The 19,617-nt window shown below is 41.7% G+C and overlaps 1 protein-coding gene across 1 annotated transcript in view; it reads right to left on the reverse strand.

The window, feature by feature from the left end:
- Window positions 1–19,276, reverse strand: part of LOC129324189 (protein eyes shut homolog) — a 91,587-nt gene extending 72,311 nt beyond the window's left edge. Inside the window, exons 1-2 of the mRNA XM_054971265.1 lie at window positions 19,047–19,276; window positions 13,322–13,472 (exon numbers count right to left, since the gene is read on the reverse strand). Of these exons, the coding sequence (XP_054827240.1) occupies window positions 13,322–13,459 (138 nt within the window). The 5' untranslated portion in view covers window positions 13,460–13,472; window positions 19,047–19,276. The remainder of the gene's footprint in view (window positions 1–13,321; window positions 13,473–19,046) is intronic.
- Between the last annotated feature and the right edge of the window lie 341 nt (window positions 19,277–19,617).

A 19,617-nucleotide genomic window follows, 5' to 3' on the forward strand; every position in this document is an offset into this window, starting at 1 on the left:
GTTTGAAAAACTCATAGCTGCTGCTGCACCAGGGTCTGTCCCAACAGAAATTGGTTTGCCCAGCTGGTGCTGGCCTCCACCTCCTAGCTCTGGGCCAGCTCAGATGGGGCTCTTCAGTTTAGATTGTGAGGGGGCTTAGCTGTAGGTGATGGCACTGCTCTTATTTTATGCTTCCCCATGCAAAGAATTCTCCATGGGTTCATTTTCAATCTTTTTTTTTAAATCTCATTTATATCAATATAACATTATAAGCATATGCAAAAATTAAAAAAAGGGGAGGAGTTCTGTGACATCACTGATGATGCCACTGATGATGACAACACCATAACTTGAAAATCCCAATTATTTAAGGCACATACAGAACAAAATAAAGCAACTCCACAATTGGAGAAAGGCAAAGGGAGGCGAGATGTGTGGAAAAACCATACCCAAACTGATTTCAGTGCTTGGAAATCGACTGCTAAGAAAATCAGGAATAAATCTACACATCTAACCAAATGCCTTATAATTGTATCTCCTTTTCAGCATTTGATGCACCTTAAAATTTGGGGCAATTAATCTGGAGATCTGTCTTAGAGAATGGAAGCTTGCGTCTCTGATATGTAGAACTTCTCTGAAGTGCAGTCATTATATGGAATGTCCCACTGATTTCAGTGGAACTCACTTGAAAGTAATTTCTATAGTATTACAGCAGTTTAGATAAATTGCAAAAGTATGCTCATCTATCAAAGGTGAAAGTCAATCACAGCAAGTGTTCACTATTCAGCTGGATATTTTAAAATGTAGGGTGAGTCATCAGATGAAAATTATTCCATAAATTGTGTCTTCCATTTCTGAAAATCACATTAGATTAAACAGTAAAATAAATGCTGGCAGAAAGAAATGAAGCTGGACAGAAATGGGCACATCCTTGAACTCACTAAGAATCCCCTTTATTTAATTAACTAATAAAGATGGATTAGTGTAGGTTTCTACCCAAGGTTTCAGTTGTGTCTTTTATTTAAAAAATGAGGAAAGATTAAGGAAGCTATTGTATCCATGTTGTTCTGGAGTTAATTTGACAAAATTCTTAGGCATGTGTCAGTCCTATAGGTCATTGGTTTTCACACGGTGTTTCAGAGTTCATCTACAAACATTATACAGTATCCACAAATTTCCATGCCCTCTGATAACAGACAGGGCCTCTGTATTCATCAGTGTGGAATTCAGAAGGTTCCTGATCTAAGTGATCAAATATATCACTTTGGCACTGTACCATCTGTCCACAAATGGGTATGTGGAAAGGCCAGTGCAGACAGTGAAAACCTCACTGAAGAAGGTTGTAGCCCATACCTTGCAAACAAAGCTCTCTGGTTTTCTTGCTGTATATCAGAAAATATCACATACCACTACTGGAACGCATCCAGCCAAAATGATGTTTGGTAGATGTACTTGCACTCAGGGGTAGCTACGCTGGTATGCAGTAGAATGGCAAGATTTGGGTCCAGTAGCATCTTAAAGACCACCAAAAGCTCTGACAAAGAGAGCTTTGATTTTTGAAAGCTTATACCCTGGAAATCTTGTTGGTCTTTAAGGTGCTACTGGTCTCAAATCTTGCTGTGGCCATATGTGAGGCCACATTCTTCAAAATGTTTCTGCTTCACCCATGGCTACATTCAGTTGAGAACACAATTTCCCTAACTTGAGTCCCCAAAAAGGTGCCGAAAAAATGGAAGCCAAACAGCCTGCTACTGCTTTGAAATTGAAGACAAGAGGAGTGAAGGAAAAAAGCCACCAGTGTTTGGTGAGTGGGCTGCCCTTTAAGGACATGTGGAAACTGCTGAAGTATAAAATACTTTGTCATTTCAGGAAATTGGTTTCTAATATATAGATGAATGTCATTAAGGAATTAGATCATAGTACTGGATTAAACTCCAAAGTATTGCGACTGCAGCCCAGCATATGGTATTGAAATTTTACCACACAGCCCACTGACCTCTCATAAATACTGCTATTGTGGGGAAGGAAACCCTGTGGAATAGCAGTGGGGCTGATGTGAGGACCTGCTGTTCTGCCAACAGCAGTTCCCTCCTACTGACATAAAATATGGATTGAATACACTGCATTTATGCAGTGAAGTTTCCAGTTTAGATGAGATGGTGACCTTGAGCATTCCAATTGCTCAGGAAATGGAACTGTCACCAACAAAATACTCGTTGTCTAGCTTCCATTGAAGAGAGCTGTTGGGCTGAGCTTAAGACCATGTGCAGATCTCACGGAAATTGTGGAAGGCTGAGTACTGAAAAACTGACTGGGAGAGGTAAAAAACTGCAGCATTGCTGAAGAGATACAGGAAGCTATGGGAAGGACAGATGGAACAGACAGATGGTGAAGGGGCAGTTCTTGTACTGTGGGCTCTCTAGCCAAGAGAGCTTCTGTACTTTTAAGAATTACATAGTGAGGTAAAGGGTATACAAAAATGTTATGAGGCTACTATGAAACTAAGCTTGGAAAGAATGACCAGCAGGAGGTATGTAAGATGGGTGGTTGGAGTTATTGCCATTAGTGTCTTTGGACCTAAATTTAGCTGGGTAGCAGTGTCAGTCTGTAGTAGAACAGCAGGATTTGAGCCTAGTGGCACCTTAGAGACCCACAAGATTTTCAAAGTGTACTTTTTTGAGAGTCAGAGCTCCCTTCTTCAAACATGTAGAAGTGAAGATCCCTGAGCCTTGGGTGTAGCAGAGGAAGATGTTAGGATGTAAAGGTACAATGCAACTTAATTAGAGCAAAAATTAGCATCTATAGTGAGATAAGAATTCTAACAGTGCAGTCCTATGGAGAGTTACTCCAGTCTAAGTCTATTGACTTCAATGGGCTTAGACTGGAGTAACTCACCATAGGATTGCACTGTAAGTCTCTGTTCAGTTCTGGAAGTCCATTATTCTGAATTTGTGAATACACTCCATTTCAGCAATTTCATGTTGTGATCTCCCCTTGAAGTGTCTCTGTTTGAAGACAGCCACTTTTACGTCAGCAATGGAGTCTCCTGGAAGATTAAAATATTCTCCCACTGATTTTTGAGAGTTGTGATTTCTAATGTCAGATTTATGTCCATTCATTCTTTTGCATAGGGACTGACCTGTTTGTCCAATGTAGAGAGTAGAAGGGCTTTGCTGAAACATGATAACATATATAACACTGGAAGATGAACAACTGAATGTGCCTGAAATGGTGGCTTGGATCTAAGTTATATCATTTCTAAAATAAACCCTATGAGACACTAGAGTTAATTCTTTGGGGAATCTAAACTATATTATGCATTCCTTATCTAGAAGGAAGAATGACCACAAAATATGACCTTGCAAACCTAAGAGGGAAATATGGGTCAAAAACAGTGGGGTAAGGTGATGTATTCAGATTAAATTGAATTCATCGTCCAATTCTTGGTCTGTATGTTTCCTGTGTTCTTCATTCTACTCCTGTAGGTCCTGTAGCTTGGCATGAATGACCAATTACTCTACGCAGGGCTGCCCTTGAAAAGTGTTCAGAAAATTCAATTGGTGTAGAATGCTGCAGCCAGGATATTGACTGTCATGGGCTAGGCCAGCCCAAGCAGGGTGGTTCAAGTCCAAGCACCAGCACAGAGCCGAAGGGGAGTTCTAGGGTCAAAAGCCAAGTCCAAACTGGTCAGAGCATGAACTAAATGCCAGGAGTGAGTCCAGAGTCCAAGAGCCAGGTCAGGTACAGGCCAAGGTCAGTTGCCAATAGTGTCAGGTCCAAAGGCAGGCATGAGAAAAGTACATGGCAAACGGAGTGGTTGCAGGTCGTTTGACACTTTACTTCCATGCCTGGCAGTTCCCTCAGCTCAGCTTTTATAGCCAGGCATGGATTAGAGCCAGCTGCTGGGGCTCCATCCTACTGCTACTCATCATTGCTCTCCAGCAGCTGGCGTCAGTTCAGGAGACGAGCACTGCACCATCTCTCCTGCAGCTCCAGCCTCAGCCTTTGTCTGTGGCGTTCTTTACATGTGGGTGAACCTGGGGGGGGGGAGGGTGGAAGCCCCTGGCTGGGCTTCCCCTGCGGTGCTGGCAGTCCCTGACTGAGCTTCCCCTGTGGAAGTCCTTGGCAGAGCTTCCCCTGTGGTGCTGGGGCTGGAGAGTACTGGTGGCTCTGCTTCAGCTGCTGGCTGTAAGCTCCGGTTAGCCAGCAGCTGTGGCTCCTGATTACCAGCCTTTGTTAAGTCAGGGCCGGCTACATGGAGCTCCTCTTCTCCTGAGGAGTCCTGGCTGGCTACATGGAGCTCCTCTTCTCCTGAGGAATCCTAGCTGGCTACATGAAGCCCCTCTCCTCCTGAGGAGTCCTCGCTCACTGAGCCCAGACTGGGCCATGACATTGACTGGAATGCGTCACAGGGACAATATCACTCTACTCTTAGCTCATCTACACTGGTTCTGAGTCTCTTTCCAGGCACAATTCAAAGTTCTGGAGTTGTCTTTTAAAGTTATACATGGCTTGGGACCAGCATGTCTAAAAAAATCACATCCTCCCTTAGGAACCTACCAGTCTGCTACAGCCATCTTCCAAGGATTTCCTTCAGGTGCCTTTGTCTTCTAAGATTAACCTGGGAGAAGGCCTTCTTGGTCACGGCACCAAAACTCTGGAACTCTCTCCCTTTAGACTCAGCTGTCCCCATCTGTTGTCATTAGAGATAAGCACGAACCAGGAAAACTGCAGTTCATGGAGGTTCTTGGTTCATGAAAAATGAAGAACCATGAACCACCATGAATTTGCCAAGTTCACAAACTGATTTGTTCTGTTCATGGTTTGTCACTTCTGGGACCTGGCAAAGCGGCAGCAGCTGCAGCACTTTTCTAGCTGTTTGCATTTGCAAACAGCAACAAAAATTTCAAACTTTCTGCCCCACTGCTTTTTTCACCCGATGCAAGGGGGACTGCTCCCCCTCCCATCAAGTGAAAAAAGCAGGGTGGGAAGTTTGAAAGCAACACTTTTCTTGCCACTTGTGGCAAGAAAACTGTTGCTTTCAAATGCCTGATGCTTATCAGCTGATGGGCAAAAGCTGCCAGCGTTTGAAAGCAGCTCCCATCAGATGAAAAAAAGCTGCTTTCACATGCCAGCAGCTTTTTTCAGCTGAGGAGAGGGGGAAGAGGGACTCCCTCCCCCTCTCAGCTGAAAAAAGTGGCAGAAGCAGCAACACTTTTCTCGCCGGGCAAGAAATGTGTTGCTGATTTCAAACCCCAGCACCTTTTTTCAGCTGAGAGGAGGGAGAGGAGGGACCCCCCCCTTCCCTTCTTGTCAACTGAAAAAAGTGGTGGCAGGCATTTGAAAGCAGCAACACTTTTCTTGCCATGCCATGCCATGCAAGAAAAGTGTTACTGCTTTCAAATGCTGGCAGCTTTTTTCAGCTATGCGGGATCCTCCTCCCATCAGCTGAAAAGCATTTGAAAGCAACACTTTTCTTGCCGTTTGCAAATGGCAAGAAAAGTGCTGCTTTGAGCTTTAGTAAACCTGAAGCGGGAAACCTGAGGGGGTGCTCACCTCTAATGACGAACCAAAAAATGAACCAAACGAACTCGCCTAAAGTTAATCAGAAATGGGCTCTGATGAACCGCCAGTTCATGAACCACGAACTGGCTGAGTTTATGATGAACTTTGGTTTGTATTTCGGTTCATACTCATCTCTAATTACTATCTTTCACCGTGAACATTTTTTTTTGTTTGTCTGGCATTCCCTCAGTGATTCCTCCTTGCTGCCCTATTTTTAATGATTTTATGTATGCATCTTTCAACTTGGTTTTAATTGTCTGAATGATGTGTTTTTGGTTTGATTTCATGTTTTTTAAGATATGTTTTTATTATGTATGTTTTTTATCTTTTAGCTGCCTTGGTGACCTTGATGAGAGCAAAAAGGCAAGGTATATATTTTGTAAATAAATAAATAATACAAATTATAATAATCAGACCTTTTACAAACATTGCTGTGTAGAAGCAGAAGCTCTACTGTGCTATAACACCTTAAGACACTTTATTTTGAACCATGGTCTCTAGCCTTGTGGGTCAGATCAGGGTCTCATGATGAGATGGCCCATGACCTTGAGCAGCCTGAGAATCTCCACGTAATGGAGTCAACCCATGTGAGAAGTGGTTTGTCAAACTCCGTCCTTGAAAGCACTGCATTATTCCATAAGCTTCCATGAAAATAATGTAATGTTGAAAGCATTACAAAGCAGACTAGTTTTTATTACCCCTTTTGTCACATTCTCTAGTGCTTTAACAATTCTGTAGATTTGTCTTCTCTCTAAAACACACATACATTTTCCAAGATATTTGAGGGCCATATGCATGACAATTAAAATACTAAGCTACACATGTAAATCAAAATGCACCCAGTGAAATGTTATTGCAAATAATAACTTAAAATAAATAATGTCTTTTTGCTCACTTCCAAAGTTCCAGTGCAATTACCTCCATGCTAAGTAAAGTATCATTAATGGTTCGATTAGGTTGTGTTCTGGTGCAGGGAATGTAAAATAGGTGCACTTGAAAGAAGATTAAAGGTTGTTGTCAAATACTCAAAGTAACAGTTGATTGCATTAATGGTGTTATTTGTGCTGCTGTAATTGCTGCAGTAATTTATATTTCTGGGCTTATTATTACTACAGCACTGAAGATGTCAACTGTCATTATTTCATCTTCCTTCTCTCTGCATAAGAAAGCTCCTTGGCTTAATTAAACTTTGTAATGAAACTAAACATGCCAAGCTTCCCTAAGAATTGGGATACTAGATGCCGTAGTAGTCATTTTCTGGGCAGCATGAGGAAGAAAGATGTAATGGGAAACATGCAAGGCCAGTCATAAAAAGGCCAGCCAAGCTACAAATTATTTCTCTTCACAGCCCCTTTCCTCATCAAGCCACACTGAAATATAGTCAGGTATTTTAAACATCACTGTAGGGTGAGTGGATAATGCTTGTGCTCTCCATTTTGCACAACAGGAGGGTAATCTACAGAGAATTTACATTCTTGGGCATGGAGAAAGCTGACATGATGAGCGAAGATAAAGCAACTGTTTAGCATTCAGCGAATGTGTTAATCAGAAGACTTGATGCTCTTATTCATGTGGAGCTCCCTTCCTATTCTCTTCTTGACCTATCCTGTTTCTAAACATGTTTGGATGAACTTCTCTTCCTTTCTCAAATTTATCTTTCAATATAATCTGGAGTACTTATTAAACTGATTCATTGCTGAATAAGAACCAGCACCTTCTCTTTTGTCATAATGTTTACTGTCTAGTCTCTGCCTGCTTCTGTCCAGTTGTCACAAGACACCAGTGTTTATCTATTTTCTTTATCTTTTCTCCTTCCAAACGTATCTAAATGTCCCTTACCAGCACAAAATTTTCTTAAGCTGTATGCTAGTTCACAACCGTCCTAGTTGTTCAGGATATCAACACCTTCTAACCCCTAAATCTGAACCTTTTCCGTCCCAAGAACAGACAATTAGCTGCGAGGCCTTTGCTAAGTTTTTCACTGATAAAATAGCACGGATATGCTCTGATCTAGCTGCTAGCTGCAATGCAAATGAGATGGACGAAATGCTTAATACACCATCTGGATTACATTTGGACTGCTTTGGACCAATTACAATGACAGACTGTAACAGGATTCTGACATCTATGAAAGCTACTACTTGTGCACTCGATCCTTGCCCATCTTGTCTTTTAAAATCAAGTAAAGATCACATAAGTGAAGCACTGAGGTCTGTTGTAAATCGATCGCTAACTCAGGGCACTTTCCCCCAGCCACTCAAACAGGTGGTTATCCATCCGCTAATTAAAAAATGATCCCTAGACAAAAACGATGTGGCCAGTTATTGCCCTGTCTCTAATCTGCCTTTTCTGGGAAAAGCGATATAGTAGCTGACCAACTCCACATCTTCTTGGATAACCCTAGCACTCTGGACCCTTTCCAGTCTGGATTCAGACCAGGACATGGGACAGAGACAGCACTAGTAGCATTAGTGAATGATCTCTGTCTGAACGTAGATGAAGACCATGCCTCCTTATTGCTCCTCCTGGATCTACTGCAGCCTTTGACACAGTTGACCATGCCATCCTGTTGAGGCATTTAGAAACAGAAGTGGGCATCAAAGTATGTGCCCTGGACTGGTTTAAATCATTTTTCATGGAACAAACTCAAAGGGTTGCCACTGGAGATCAGCTATCTCCAGAATGGGAACTTACTTGCGGGGTTTCGCAGGGCGCAATCTTATCTCCCATGTTATTCAACCTCTACGTAAAGCCTTTAGGAGAACTTATTCGCAGCTATGAAGTTGGATGTCATCAATATGTAGATGATACCCAATTCTATATCTTGCTATCCAGGTCCCCACAGGATGCCGTAGAAACCTTAGACCGCTGCCTGACAGCCGTGGTGAAATGGCTGAAAAAAAAAATTGAAATTGAACCCAGACAAGACTGAAGTGATGCTTGTTGGGAAGGCAGAGATCTTGAAGGACATGTACTGCCCATGTTCAATGGAGTTCATCTGACCCTTGCAAACTTGGTTAAAAGCCTAGGGGTTATACTGGATACAGCGCTGCTACTAGAAAAACAAGTTAAGGCAGCCACAAAAAATGCCTCTACAACCTCACTTTAGTCTGGAAGAATGCTTCTTACCTCGACATGGCCTAGATCCATGCTGTGGTAACATCAAAACTTGACTGTTGTAATGCACTATACATAGGTCTCCCATCTAAATTCCAATTGGTGCAAAATGCTGCAGCTCGACTGTTATCAGGAGTGAGCAGGAGCATGAACATCACCCACCATTCTGCAGTCACTCCATTGGCTATCTATCAGTTACCATGCTCAGTTCAAGGTATTGGTTATTACATACAAAGCTCTTCATGGTCTTGGTACGGCATACCTATGGGGCCACCTTCCCTCTCTATGTTCCTCTATGGCAGCTTTGCTCATCTGAACAGGGTCTGCTGAAGGTACCAGCCTGCACATGGGTGAAATCAATAGCAGTCTGTAGACAGACTTTCTCTGTGGTAGCCTCTGCCCTGTGGAGCACACTGCCTGAAGAGGTCAGAAGAGCTCCCTCTCTACTGGCTTTCTGCAAATGATGCAAAACTGAATTATTCAAAAAGACTTTTTACTCTGATAGGAAGGCTGTATTGTAGAGAGAGTTTCAGATGCTTCACTAATGAGTTAGGAATCATAGACTTCACCACTATGTTGCCTTACATATTATCTGTCGCTTTAAATATACTACCTGTGCTTCATATTGTCTAATGTCAGTCCTAGAATTATGTTCTGTTTCAGCATTTCTTCATTTCTGTATTAGCTCCTTTGTAAAATTGTATATGGCATTGTTTATGAAAGAGTCCTTGATACTGTATGGAAATGTCCTTGATACTGACAGTACTAATATCAAACTATGTAATCCGCCTTGAGTCTCAGTGAGAAAGGCGGACCATAAATGACATAAATATAAATAAATAAATATTAAGGTTATCAGTACAAAGTTCCTTTTGTCTTTGTAGTGCCTGACAAAGTCTGTGTCTGTGTGTTTCTGAGAGAAAGTTAATCAGCCAGGAGATTCTGGTTAAGTCAGCCTTTGTATGAGAAAGGATTCTGTCTAAATCAGGCAAACTGTGTGGAATCCTGAGAATCTAATTCTGTCTAACAGTGAAATCCTAAGCAGAATTACTCCAGAATTACACCATAAGTCAGGTGCCTCGGTTAGTCTTTTGGTGTCTCAGAAAAAGGATTTAGACCCTCTACTTTGATTCTATACTTCTCTTGTTTGAAAGTCCTCACATTTCAGCCTTTCCCTCTCAAACTCCAGTTTCGTCATCTGTTGCTCTCTCTCATGCTCCACTTCCTTTTTCTCAAGTCTAAACTTTCCAACTTATTTTCCTCAAGTCTAAACTTCTTCTGTGATTTCAGAGCTCTTCATCTATTCTGCTGTTTCAGAATCTCTGTGCATCCTACAGCTAAAGCCAACACCTGTAATGGTTTGCTTGTTTTTTTTCTACCTTTGCCTTTGGACCTTTAATTCAGTTCTTCTTACTTTACTTTAAACTTATACCTTAGGAGGCCTCTGGTCACAAACAATGCTCTTTTTTATTTCCGCTTATGCAGAGCTTCAGGTGTTGTCTACTTTACCCAAGCTTTTACTTTGAGAACCTTCCCTTTGCAGTTTGTGTGACCTTTATATTACTGCCTCCCCGACTCCCTCTAAATGTTTTTGTTGCCACCAAAGACTTTTTCCTTAGAACTCCTCAGTTTAACTGGCTATATAGGGAGATTGGTTATATATATGGTAGTTCAACAGAACAGTCAGTATGAGAGTAGTTGTGAGGTTAAAAAAGGGATCTTTCTTGCTTAAACAAAAGTAGAATTTAATTATAAGTACATATGTGTGATGATTAAACATTTCCAGAATGTTCTTATCTTTTTTGATGCCTACCACTTATACTTTGTCAAAAATTAGTCTCTGTTTATCCAGTGGAACAAATTACAGTGCAATCCTAAGCAGTTACTCCAGTCTGTTTAGGATTGCACTGTTAGTGTCAAATCAGTGTGAAGATCTGTCTGTCATAGTCAAACTGGTGTAGACAATATTAAAGTCACACTTTCATTCAAAGTCAGTTTAAAGACACAAATACAGCACTTCATAATGATTTATTCAGGAAAAAAAAAGAGATATTGAACTCAAAATTCGTGTCTACATCAAAATTCTAAAGCACCAATAGAGTCAATAGCCTGATCAACAGGGTTTTCCCCAAATGGCTGACAGGAAGTTCTATGGGTTAGTTCAGACATGACCTGCACCCTGCATAAGTTCCTTGGGATTGTGCAGAATCACTAGCAGCAGGGCCAGATTGAGGGGGGGGGTAGTCTGCCCCCGGCGCTGCCAGGCAGGGGGTGCCGGGAGCAGCTGCCAGGTGCCGGAGCACGCAGGCGGCAGCATGGGCAGCCCCGTAGCCCCCCCCCCCGCGCTGCCTTTCGCCTGCCCTGCGGGACAGGGGGCGGCCAGCTTGCCACACACCCCCTGTCCTGCAGGGCAGGCAAAGGGCAGTGCGGCCACCCACGCCATTCGCCTGCCCCACAGGAGAGGGGGCAGCCGGCCGCCCCCTGTCCTGCGGGGCATGCGCATGGCGCGGGCGGCCTTGCAGCCCCCTGCGCTGCCTTTTGCCTGTCCTGCAGGACAGGGGGTGCGTGGCAAGCCAGCCGCCCCCTGTCCCACAGGGCAGGTGAAAGGCAGCTCAGGGGGCTGCAAGGCCACCCGTGCCATTCGCCTGCGGAGAAGCGAATGGCGCGGGTGGCTTCCCAGCCCCGCACGCTGCCTCCGGCACTCTGCGTGATGACGTCACCAAAATGACGTCATCATGCCATGCTGGGAGCATGCATACGCGCACAGCACGCACAAGGCCGGACTAGGGTTGTCCCAGGCACCGGCAACCCTAGATCCGGCCCTGACTAGCAGTATCATGCGGAGGCAACACAAAGAATAATTCCAGACATTTCCATTAGTGGCATAAAAAGGGATAATAGAAATGACTAACTTCGGTTTGGACTAAGACTTTGGAAGGAGCTCAGCTATTCAATATAATCTTTGGCTTGTTAGCACTGCAGTGGTTTCTGCTCTGCCAAACTATCACCATTAACAATACATTTGTAACTCCTCTTGAGAAGATGGCTAGAGACAGCTTTGGCAATATAGATTGGTACAGGTTCTCCCCAAGGACAGGAAATTATATGGCCATGGTGCCTTTGACTGCTTGATCACTTTGCCTCTGCAGCCAATGATATACCAGCTGTATGGCTCTATGCTTAGATTGTTAATGAAAGTAGGAAGAACAGTAGGAATAAAACCTATAGTTCATCTTATCCATGTGGCATTAGTGTCCCCAAATTGCTTTTTAATGTTTTTTTTATTTAATCATATACAGTTTTTGTCAAACTAAAATTTACAAGCATAGAATAAAATATAAAAGTAGATTTATACTGTAGTATCTATACAATTTTTTAAAATTCTAAGTAAAAGTGTGCTTGTAGGGAAAATATCTGGAAGCATTTTAGCAGATAAATGCTTAGAAAGAAGTCAGATTTTATGTACATAATCTTTAACACATTCTTCTATTTACTACATAGATACAAAATAAAGAACACCACCTTGCTTCTCTAGAAGCTATTTTCATTTGTACAAAATGAAGCTTATTAATGGCTTCTCTTGCATTGCAAAATATAGAAGAAGAGGGCCACACTGAAGATACAGCAAAGGGAAAAAAAGAACAAAATTAGATTTTTTTCTTTCTTCCCGTTGTTCTTTTGTTTTGTTTTTTGCTTCTTTTACACGCTGCTATAAACATCGAAGTACTGGATTATAGTAGTTCGCATATTTATATCAGTAATGTTTTATTGATTTCTTATTGAGCATGCTGGAAAGTAATTAGGATTATAGCAATGGTATTATTAATCTGCATATTCATATATGTTATTTATACCAACCACATAATAATGGAATTGTTTCCATCATCCATACTTTAAGGATTAAGTTTTGAAGATTTTTTTAAAAAAACATTTCAACTAACAGTTTCTGTCCAGTTGGGCATGTTTGAACATCAAATTTGAAATCATATTCTACGTTATGTTTAGATAAGTAACTTTAGGAATACTGATTTCTGCATAATGTAAATAGTATTTCTTGAAATCAGTCAGTAGCCTTCATAATCTTGGCAGGATTAAATATAAACTATGAATATACCACGGCCATCAGGTTTTTTAAAACATCCATATTGTGTTACTTAAAGTTCTGAGAGAATATGAAATAATGTTTGAAATATATGTAAATATATGAAACCATGGAGATGATAGAAAGAACACATGGATTATAATCCTGGAATGTCTGTGTCATGAAATGAGGCTATTATTTTTCATGAAGAGATCCTCTAATATTTTCATCAGAACGTTAATCACATCATTGACACCTTATATTACAATTAATGTCCAAAATGTGGACATAGTAAACAACTATGTTGGAATGTTAACAATCCTGCATCTGTTCCATGCCCCAAATTAACATTAGTGAATGTTGACAACATTATTTTCCACCTTCACTATTCCAGTTTATTATTACTTTTTCTTCCATCCATCTATCCCCATGAACAAATTCTTGCAATCTCAACCATAGTATGTAACTTTGGCTGAATCCACATTACCTCAGCTAGAGCTAGAAAGGAATGCTAATATTTCTATGTAATCCCAAGGAGCATGCTCTGCATAAGATATAGCATGATATAACATGTAATACCTGCTTTGTTGCATAACGATGTGGTAAGCCTCCTATAAATACTGGTCCTGTTTCTTGCTGCATGAAAGTCAACCCATCATTTCTGGGCATACTTCTCTTTGCAGTTACTCCCAAGATAGTCACTTGAGCATCACACATTACTAAGTCTTGCCTGCATAAATTTAGAAAGAACAAGTTTTACAATCATGCCGTACGTTGTGTAAATGCTTCTTTGACAAATTAATTAGGCTGTTGCCAAATCAAGGAGGAATGAAAATGAAGTAAACAGCTCATGTTATATTAAACTGTATAAACATAATAGAAGCTATTTGATTATCAGGCTGGGGTGTGATAGCTATGGAAATGAAGTCATTTTGAGAAAGAGAAGAGTATAATAGCTACTTAAATATGGGAGAAAGAAAGAAATCCAGAAGGAATTTTTAAAATATTTTTTTAAATAACACATGTAATGGTTTCTTTGTAAATATTTCTGAATAAAATGTTGGGCAACTATTTGAAAATACATTTCCATATTGGAGAAAATAATTAAAATTAATTTACAGTTTAGAATAGGTTACTTCTTTACTTCTACTGCCATAAATACTTGGTATTTATATACCGCCATAGTTTTCAAAGTGTTTCATATAACTTAATAAGAACTGTACTTATATATCACTCTTCTAGAGAGATTAGTGCCCCACTCAGAGCAGTGAACAAAGTCAGTGTTATTATTATCTGCACAATACAGCTGAGAAGCTGAGGCTGAGAGGAGTGGCTTATCTAAGGCCACCTGCTGAGCTCATGGCAGTAGTGGGATTTGAACCAGAAGAGTGCTGATTCCCAACCACTAACCAGTATACTACAGCAGCTTTCCAACTTACCTGATTAGTCCTTGCAACAACCTTGTAAAATATGCTTACTTTACTCATGAAAGGCTGAAGTTGAGAGACTGTGACACAGTTCAGTCAAAATAGAAAACCAAACTGTGGCTAGTTTATGAAACCAGACTTTGTCTCACAGATGATTATTCATTCTATTTTGTTCATTTCAGCAAATCCCAGGTTTAATTTCTTTCCCCGCTCCCCTTTCCCTGCAAGAACCGAGGCTACATTGCAGGGTCCAACTAAGGGCAAAGCTTTGCCACATTATTGCTTCTTGTACTATTGGCAGTACAAGGTCAGAGAAGCTGAATTCTTGCCTCCTTGGGAATCTCCAGTGGGTCTCTGTACAGTCTCAGATTCATGCCCCTTTCCTCAAGTACTTCCAAAGGAAACTGCCTGACCTCTTCACACCAAACTTGAGGAAGCTAACCTCTTGCTGCCATTAATTTCATTCTACATACACCCAAGAATCCATCAATACCCCTCCTGGAGTACCATCTCATCATCAACAACTTTATCCCACCTCTAAAGACCAGTCCAAACATCTCTTCTTTAGTTCTCCTCACAGTAGATGCTTCTATATGACTTGCAACTCCACAAAAGGCATTTCTTATATTCTGCAGCACCACCCACCAAACATTTATTTATTTATATATATATTTATTTTATTACAGTTCTAGACCGCCCTCCCCGTCAAACAGGCTTAGGGTGGTGTAACAACACCCAATTTTACATAAAGTTTAAAAACAATAAAAACGTTATAAAAACATTAAAACACTATTCCATACACAATTAAAATTTCTCAATTGGTGGATATAAATATTAAAATACAGCATTTTAGACTCAGGGCTTGGCTCTTGCATCATGCCCTGCGTCACATTTATGAACTCCTGCATGGGTGGTGGATAGTCTTCAGTGATATGGCCAGCGAGAGGGCAGCCTAGCCCCCACCAAATGCCTGGCAGAACATCTCTGTCTTGCAGGCCCGGTGGAAAGATAACAAATCCTGCCGGGCCCTAGTTTCCTCAGACAGAGAGTTCCACCAGGTCAGAGCCAGGACTGAAAAGGCCCTGGCTCTGGTAGAGGCCAGGCGGACCTTCCTGGGGCCAGGGACCATCAGCAAGTGCTTATTAGCTGACCGAAGTGACCTCCGGGGAACATATGGGGAGAGGTGGTCCCAAAGGTATGCTGGGCCCAGTCTGCATAGGGCTTTATAGGTCAGCACCAGATCCTTGAACTGGACCCGGTACTCAACCGGTAACCAGTGCAGCTGATGGAGGATAGGTGTTATATGTGCCACGACTGGACTGATACTTAGTGTGCTCACTCACAAAATGTTCCAAGTGACACCACAGCTCCAAGAACATGTCCCAACATGGTTCTACTCTCTAAATAAGAACACAGCTGAATTGTTTGAATAGAGTTTTCTCAGAAAAGGTCTGGGTGTTGGTGGTTTTGGGGAGTGTTTGAAGTGGGCAAAGGGTTCCAAAGTGTGAATGAACAGGGGATGACTTGGAAACAGGAAAACAACTCTTTCTTTCCAAGGACAGTAAAGTACATCAGGGAGCTTTTAATGAGAGGGAATATATGGAAGAGATGTTGTATCTGTTTTCCTTCCATCCTGCCCCCTTTTCAAAATTCCAAATAACTTTGTTGCTGGAGTATTTGCTAATAAATAAGCTTTGCTGCATCACCAACTCCTCTGTCATCAATTGCCATTACTCCTCCCCACCATGAATCTATGCAAAAAGGGCAGAATTGTTCCTATGCCTTTAAAAAGCCTAGGTATGTGCGTGTGTGTGATGCCAGGCACAGTATGAATGAACACTTGTTCACTGTTAGGCAGAATAGCGCAGTCAGAGAGACTGCTAGTGCGAGAGGTAGTGAAAGACAAGAGGGGTTTCAGTTCTGAGCTAAATTGGCCAACGAACAAAAACTGGGAAAGCAACAACTGGGAAACCAAAGCAGTTAAGAAGCCAAACTAGAGAAAAAATCCAGTACAGAAAAGCCTCATGACTGAAAAAACAAATTCAAGGTTCACTTTCAGATCCTGGGCTTAGGTACACCAACTACCTGCAATTTAAAGAGGTTACAGGTTCACCCTAGGTTGGCTTCTTGAAAAGTTCTCGACATATTTTAGTGGGGATTTTTGTGTGTGTTTACATCTTGTACTATTAAAGCACAAGTCTATCAATATTTACTTGGAAGTGATTCGGTTTCGTTTTCCCGGCCATGTCGGATGCTCCTCTCCGCAGGTCCGGGAGGAAGCGCCCGAGCAGCCTGACCGGGTGGTTGACCTGCGAGGGTTAACCCCCAGGACTCCCAGTGAGGGGGTCAGGGTCCAGAGTGCTGCGGGAAGAGCCCCCTGAAGTCGATGCAGGGGGTAAATTGCCCGTCTGCTCCTACGGAGGCCGGCAGACTTGCGCAGCACATCGCGTGCTGTCGGGCCATGGAGAACGGCAACAAGCAGATTTAAGGTGAAAACCTGTAAGTCAGCGAATCCTTTCTGTCATTTCAAGCGTATGCGAAGGATTGGTGGGAGTTGAAGCTAAGAAGGTTCGGATATCTTCTCCTTCATTGAGTTTTGGAACTTAGTTGGCGGACTCCCCCCCCCTAAGATGGCAACGAAAAAGCAGAGCCCTGCTGTGGGCAAATCTGTTTCGGCTGCTTTGCAGGGGAAAGGAGAGCCTTTTGAAGAGGTGGTTAAACGGTCGGTCGTTGAAGCTATGAAGCCCTTTGTTGATAAGCTAAATGAAATCGGTCAAAGGGTTGGCTCAGTTGAGAATGAAGTGAAAACCATTAAAGACGTAGAGTCTGGGGCAGAGCAGTCTGCTCAGGAAAATGCAGTACTCATGAAAGCAACAAACAAAGAAGTAAAGCTTTTGGAGAATCAATTGATAGGGTTACAAGTGGATCATGCTCAGACGGTATTGCGTCTTCAGAATGTGAAGGAGGAGGAAAGTGAAAACTTAAAGGATTTGGTGTCGGAACTTTTGGCGTCATTCGCAAAGGCAACTAAAGAAGAGTTAAAAAGCGATATTCTGGAAGTCCGCCGGACATTTTCAAAATATGCAACGAAGCGTCAGTTGCCTCGCGAGATTATTATCGATTTTTCATCTAAGAAGACTCGGGACACCATCTTATATAATTCGTACAATGTGGACTTGGACTTTCTGGGTAACAAGGTTAAGATATTGAAGGGCATTCCATTTTTAGCTCGGAAAAGAAGATTCAAATATAAAAGGTTTGCAGCTCTTCTGAGGAAGCGTGAAATAAAATACAAATGGTTATTTCCGGAAGGCATCTGGTTCAGTTATAAAGACCAAGCCTACAAGATAACATCGGAAGTACAGCTGAGGGACTTTGTGTTTAATCATCAAGGGTTCCAACAAGGAGAGGATTTAGAATCTGAAGGGGGGAATGGGGAGGAGGGAGTGAGCGCAGCTACTGTAGCTGTTCAGAGAGAGTTGCGACCGAGACGCGGGTGGGGGGGGGAGAAGACCTGATCCTGACTGTAGTTCGTATTTTATAAGATCTACCAATCTAATAGCATATTAGAAAGTTTAACTTTAAATAATTGTATTATGAAGGGAATGCAATACTTGTAGATGTAGTGCGTGTGCTTTATATGTTGTTTCTTCCCTTCCCCCTGTTCCCTTTTTCCCTTTTTTGTAGTTTCTGAGGTTAGTAATTAAAAATAAAAAATTTATATATAAAAAAATATTTACTTGGAAGTAAGTGCCATTGATTTCAAGGACACTTACTCCCAAGTAAGCATGCATGGGATTTCCACCTTAGATACCACACTACCTTAGCACCCAATATCTGAGCCACTATAATATTTGCATGAAGGAAAATCCTGGATGTTTTCAGACATTTTTTAAAAAAACAGGTTTCTTAAATTTTCAGAGTAGAGCTAAGCCAAAAGTACAGAGCTGAACTCTTCTGGATTGAAAGAGGAACTTGGTGGGAAGCAAATTACATGAAAGGCCTTCCTATTCAGAGGTTGTGCTTCTTGCTGCTGCTACAGGTCACCTTCTTCCTCCCATTTAATCCTTAAGCAAAAAATGACAGCATGGGCTCAGGAAGATATATGCTCAACCTGTGTAATTTCCATCCTACTTCAATGTTACTGCTTGTGCAGCACCATCGTATGAAACTAAACCTATTAATCTACCTTGAGACATCTTTATCCCACTCCTCCTCCAAGGGACTCAGTGGCAGACACGATTATTTCTTTGTCATTGTACCCTCAGAACAACTCTGTGATACGTTAGTCTGTGTGTGTGTGTGTGTGTGTGTGTGTATGAGAGAGAGAGAGAGAGAGAGAGAGAGAGAGAGAGAGACAGAGACAGAGACAGAGACAGAGACAGAGACAGAGACAGAGACAGAGACAGAGACAGAGACAGAGACAGAGACAGAGACAGAGAGAGATTGGCCAAGAGTTATCCAGTGAGTTTAATGAGTGGGGATTTGACATGGATCGTCTTGGCACTCTAACCATCACACTACATTGACTCTGAAGACAAGTTAGTACAAACCTTCCTGTACTTACTCTACCATTTCTGGCTAAAACTTAGTAGAGATGGAAAGCATATGTGCCACTATCCCACTAAGTGAATAAAACACCCCCACCACCCTTCATCATTGCCCTTAAATCATCCCCCAAAAGAAAATCAAACAGGGAAGTGAAATATTGGATGGAGGGTTTGGCTCAGCCCTATTTAAGAGCAGAATACAGCTTTTGATATTTCAGCTGAAGCTAGGACAAGAAATATAAATACTGCTCACTAGAAACACTTGGCAACAAGGCAGCTGATGTGATTTTATTCTTTCCCTTAATAACACAACTCTAATTCATGTACCTTTTGCCAGCTGGCAGGAAATGTTCTCCCTTAATCAAAGGAAACACAGTGAAGACCTATGAAAATCAAGCAACAGCCTTTCTGTTTGGTGTTTCATTATATTCATCCTTTTTTCTGCTCAGTAAGAAAGCCGAAGACTGCTTAACAGCAAGGTCAAACCAGTAAAACTTGATCAGTTGAATGATTAAAAGATTGAAGACTCCTATGCTCCGGTGGCAACAGGATACCTAAGTAAAAGTGGTAAGCAAAAAAAAAATCCTTAAAGGGAAAAGTCCAGCCATGTAACTGAGGGTGATGCAAGAAAATAATGTGCAAATTCAGTAACCTTTGGACTGCACAATATCCATGACAGAATCTCTGAACTGATTACATGAGCCAACTAACAGGAAGGATTTTTCATTCTTTATGTTCTCTCTGTCCTTTAATCACACACTTACAGCACATGCCATTGATTTTTCCCCTCAAAGACAGCCTTAGATATCACAATTGGTATTACAGGAAAAGCTTTACTGAAATTAACAACCTTCACTGTTGTAATTTTGGCACACATGTTGGTTTGCCTTAAATAGCA

This window comes from Eublepharis macularius, chromosome 1, assembly GCF_028583425.1.
Source record: "Eublepharis macularius isolate TG4126 chromosome 1, MPM_Emac_v1.0, whole genome shotgun sequence".
Classification (NCBI taxonomy): Eukaryota; Metazoa; Chordata; class Lepidosauria; order Squamata; family Eublepharidae; genus Eublepharis; species Eublepharis macularius.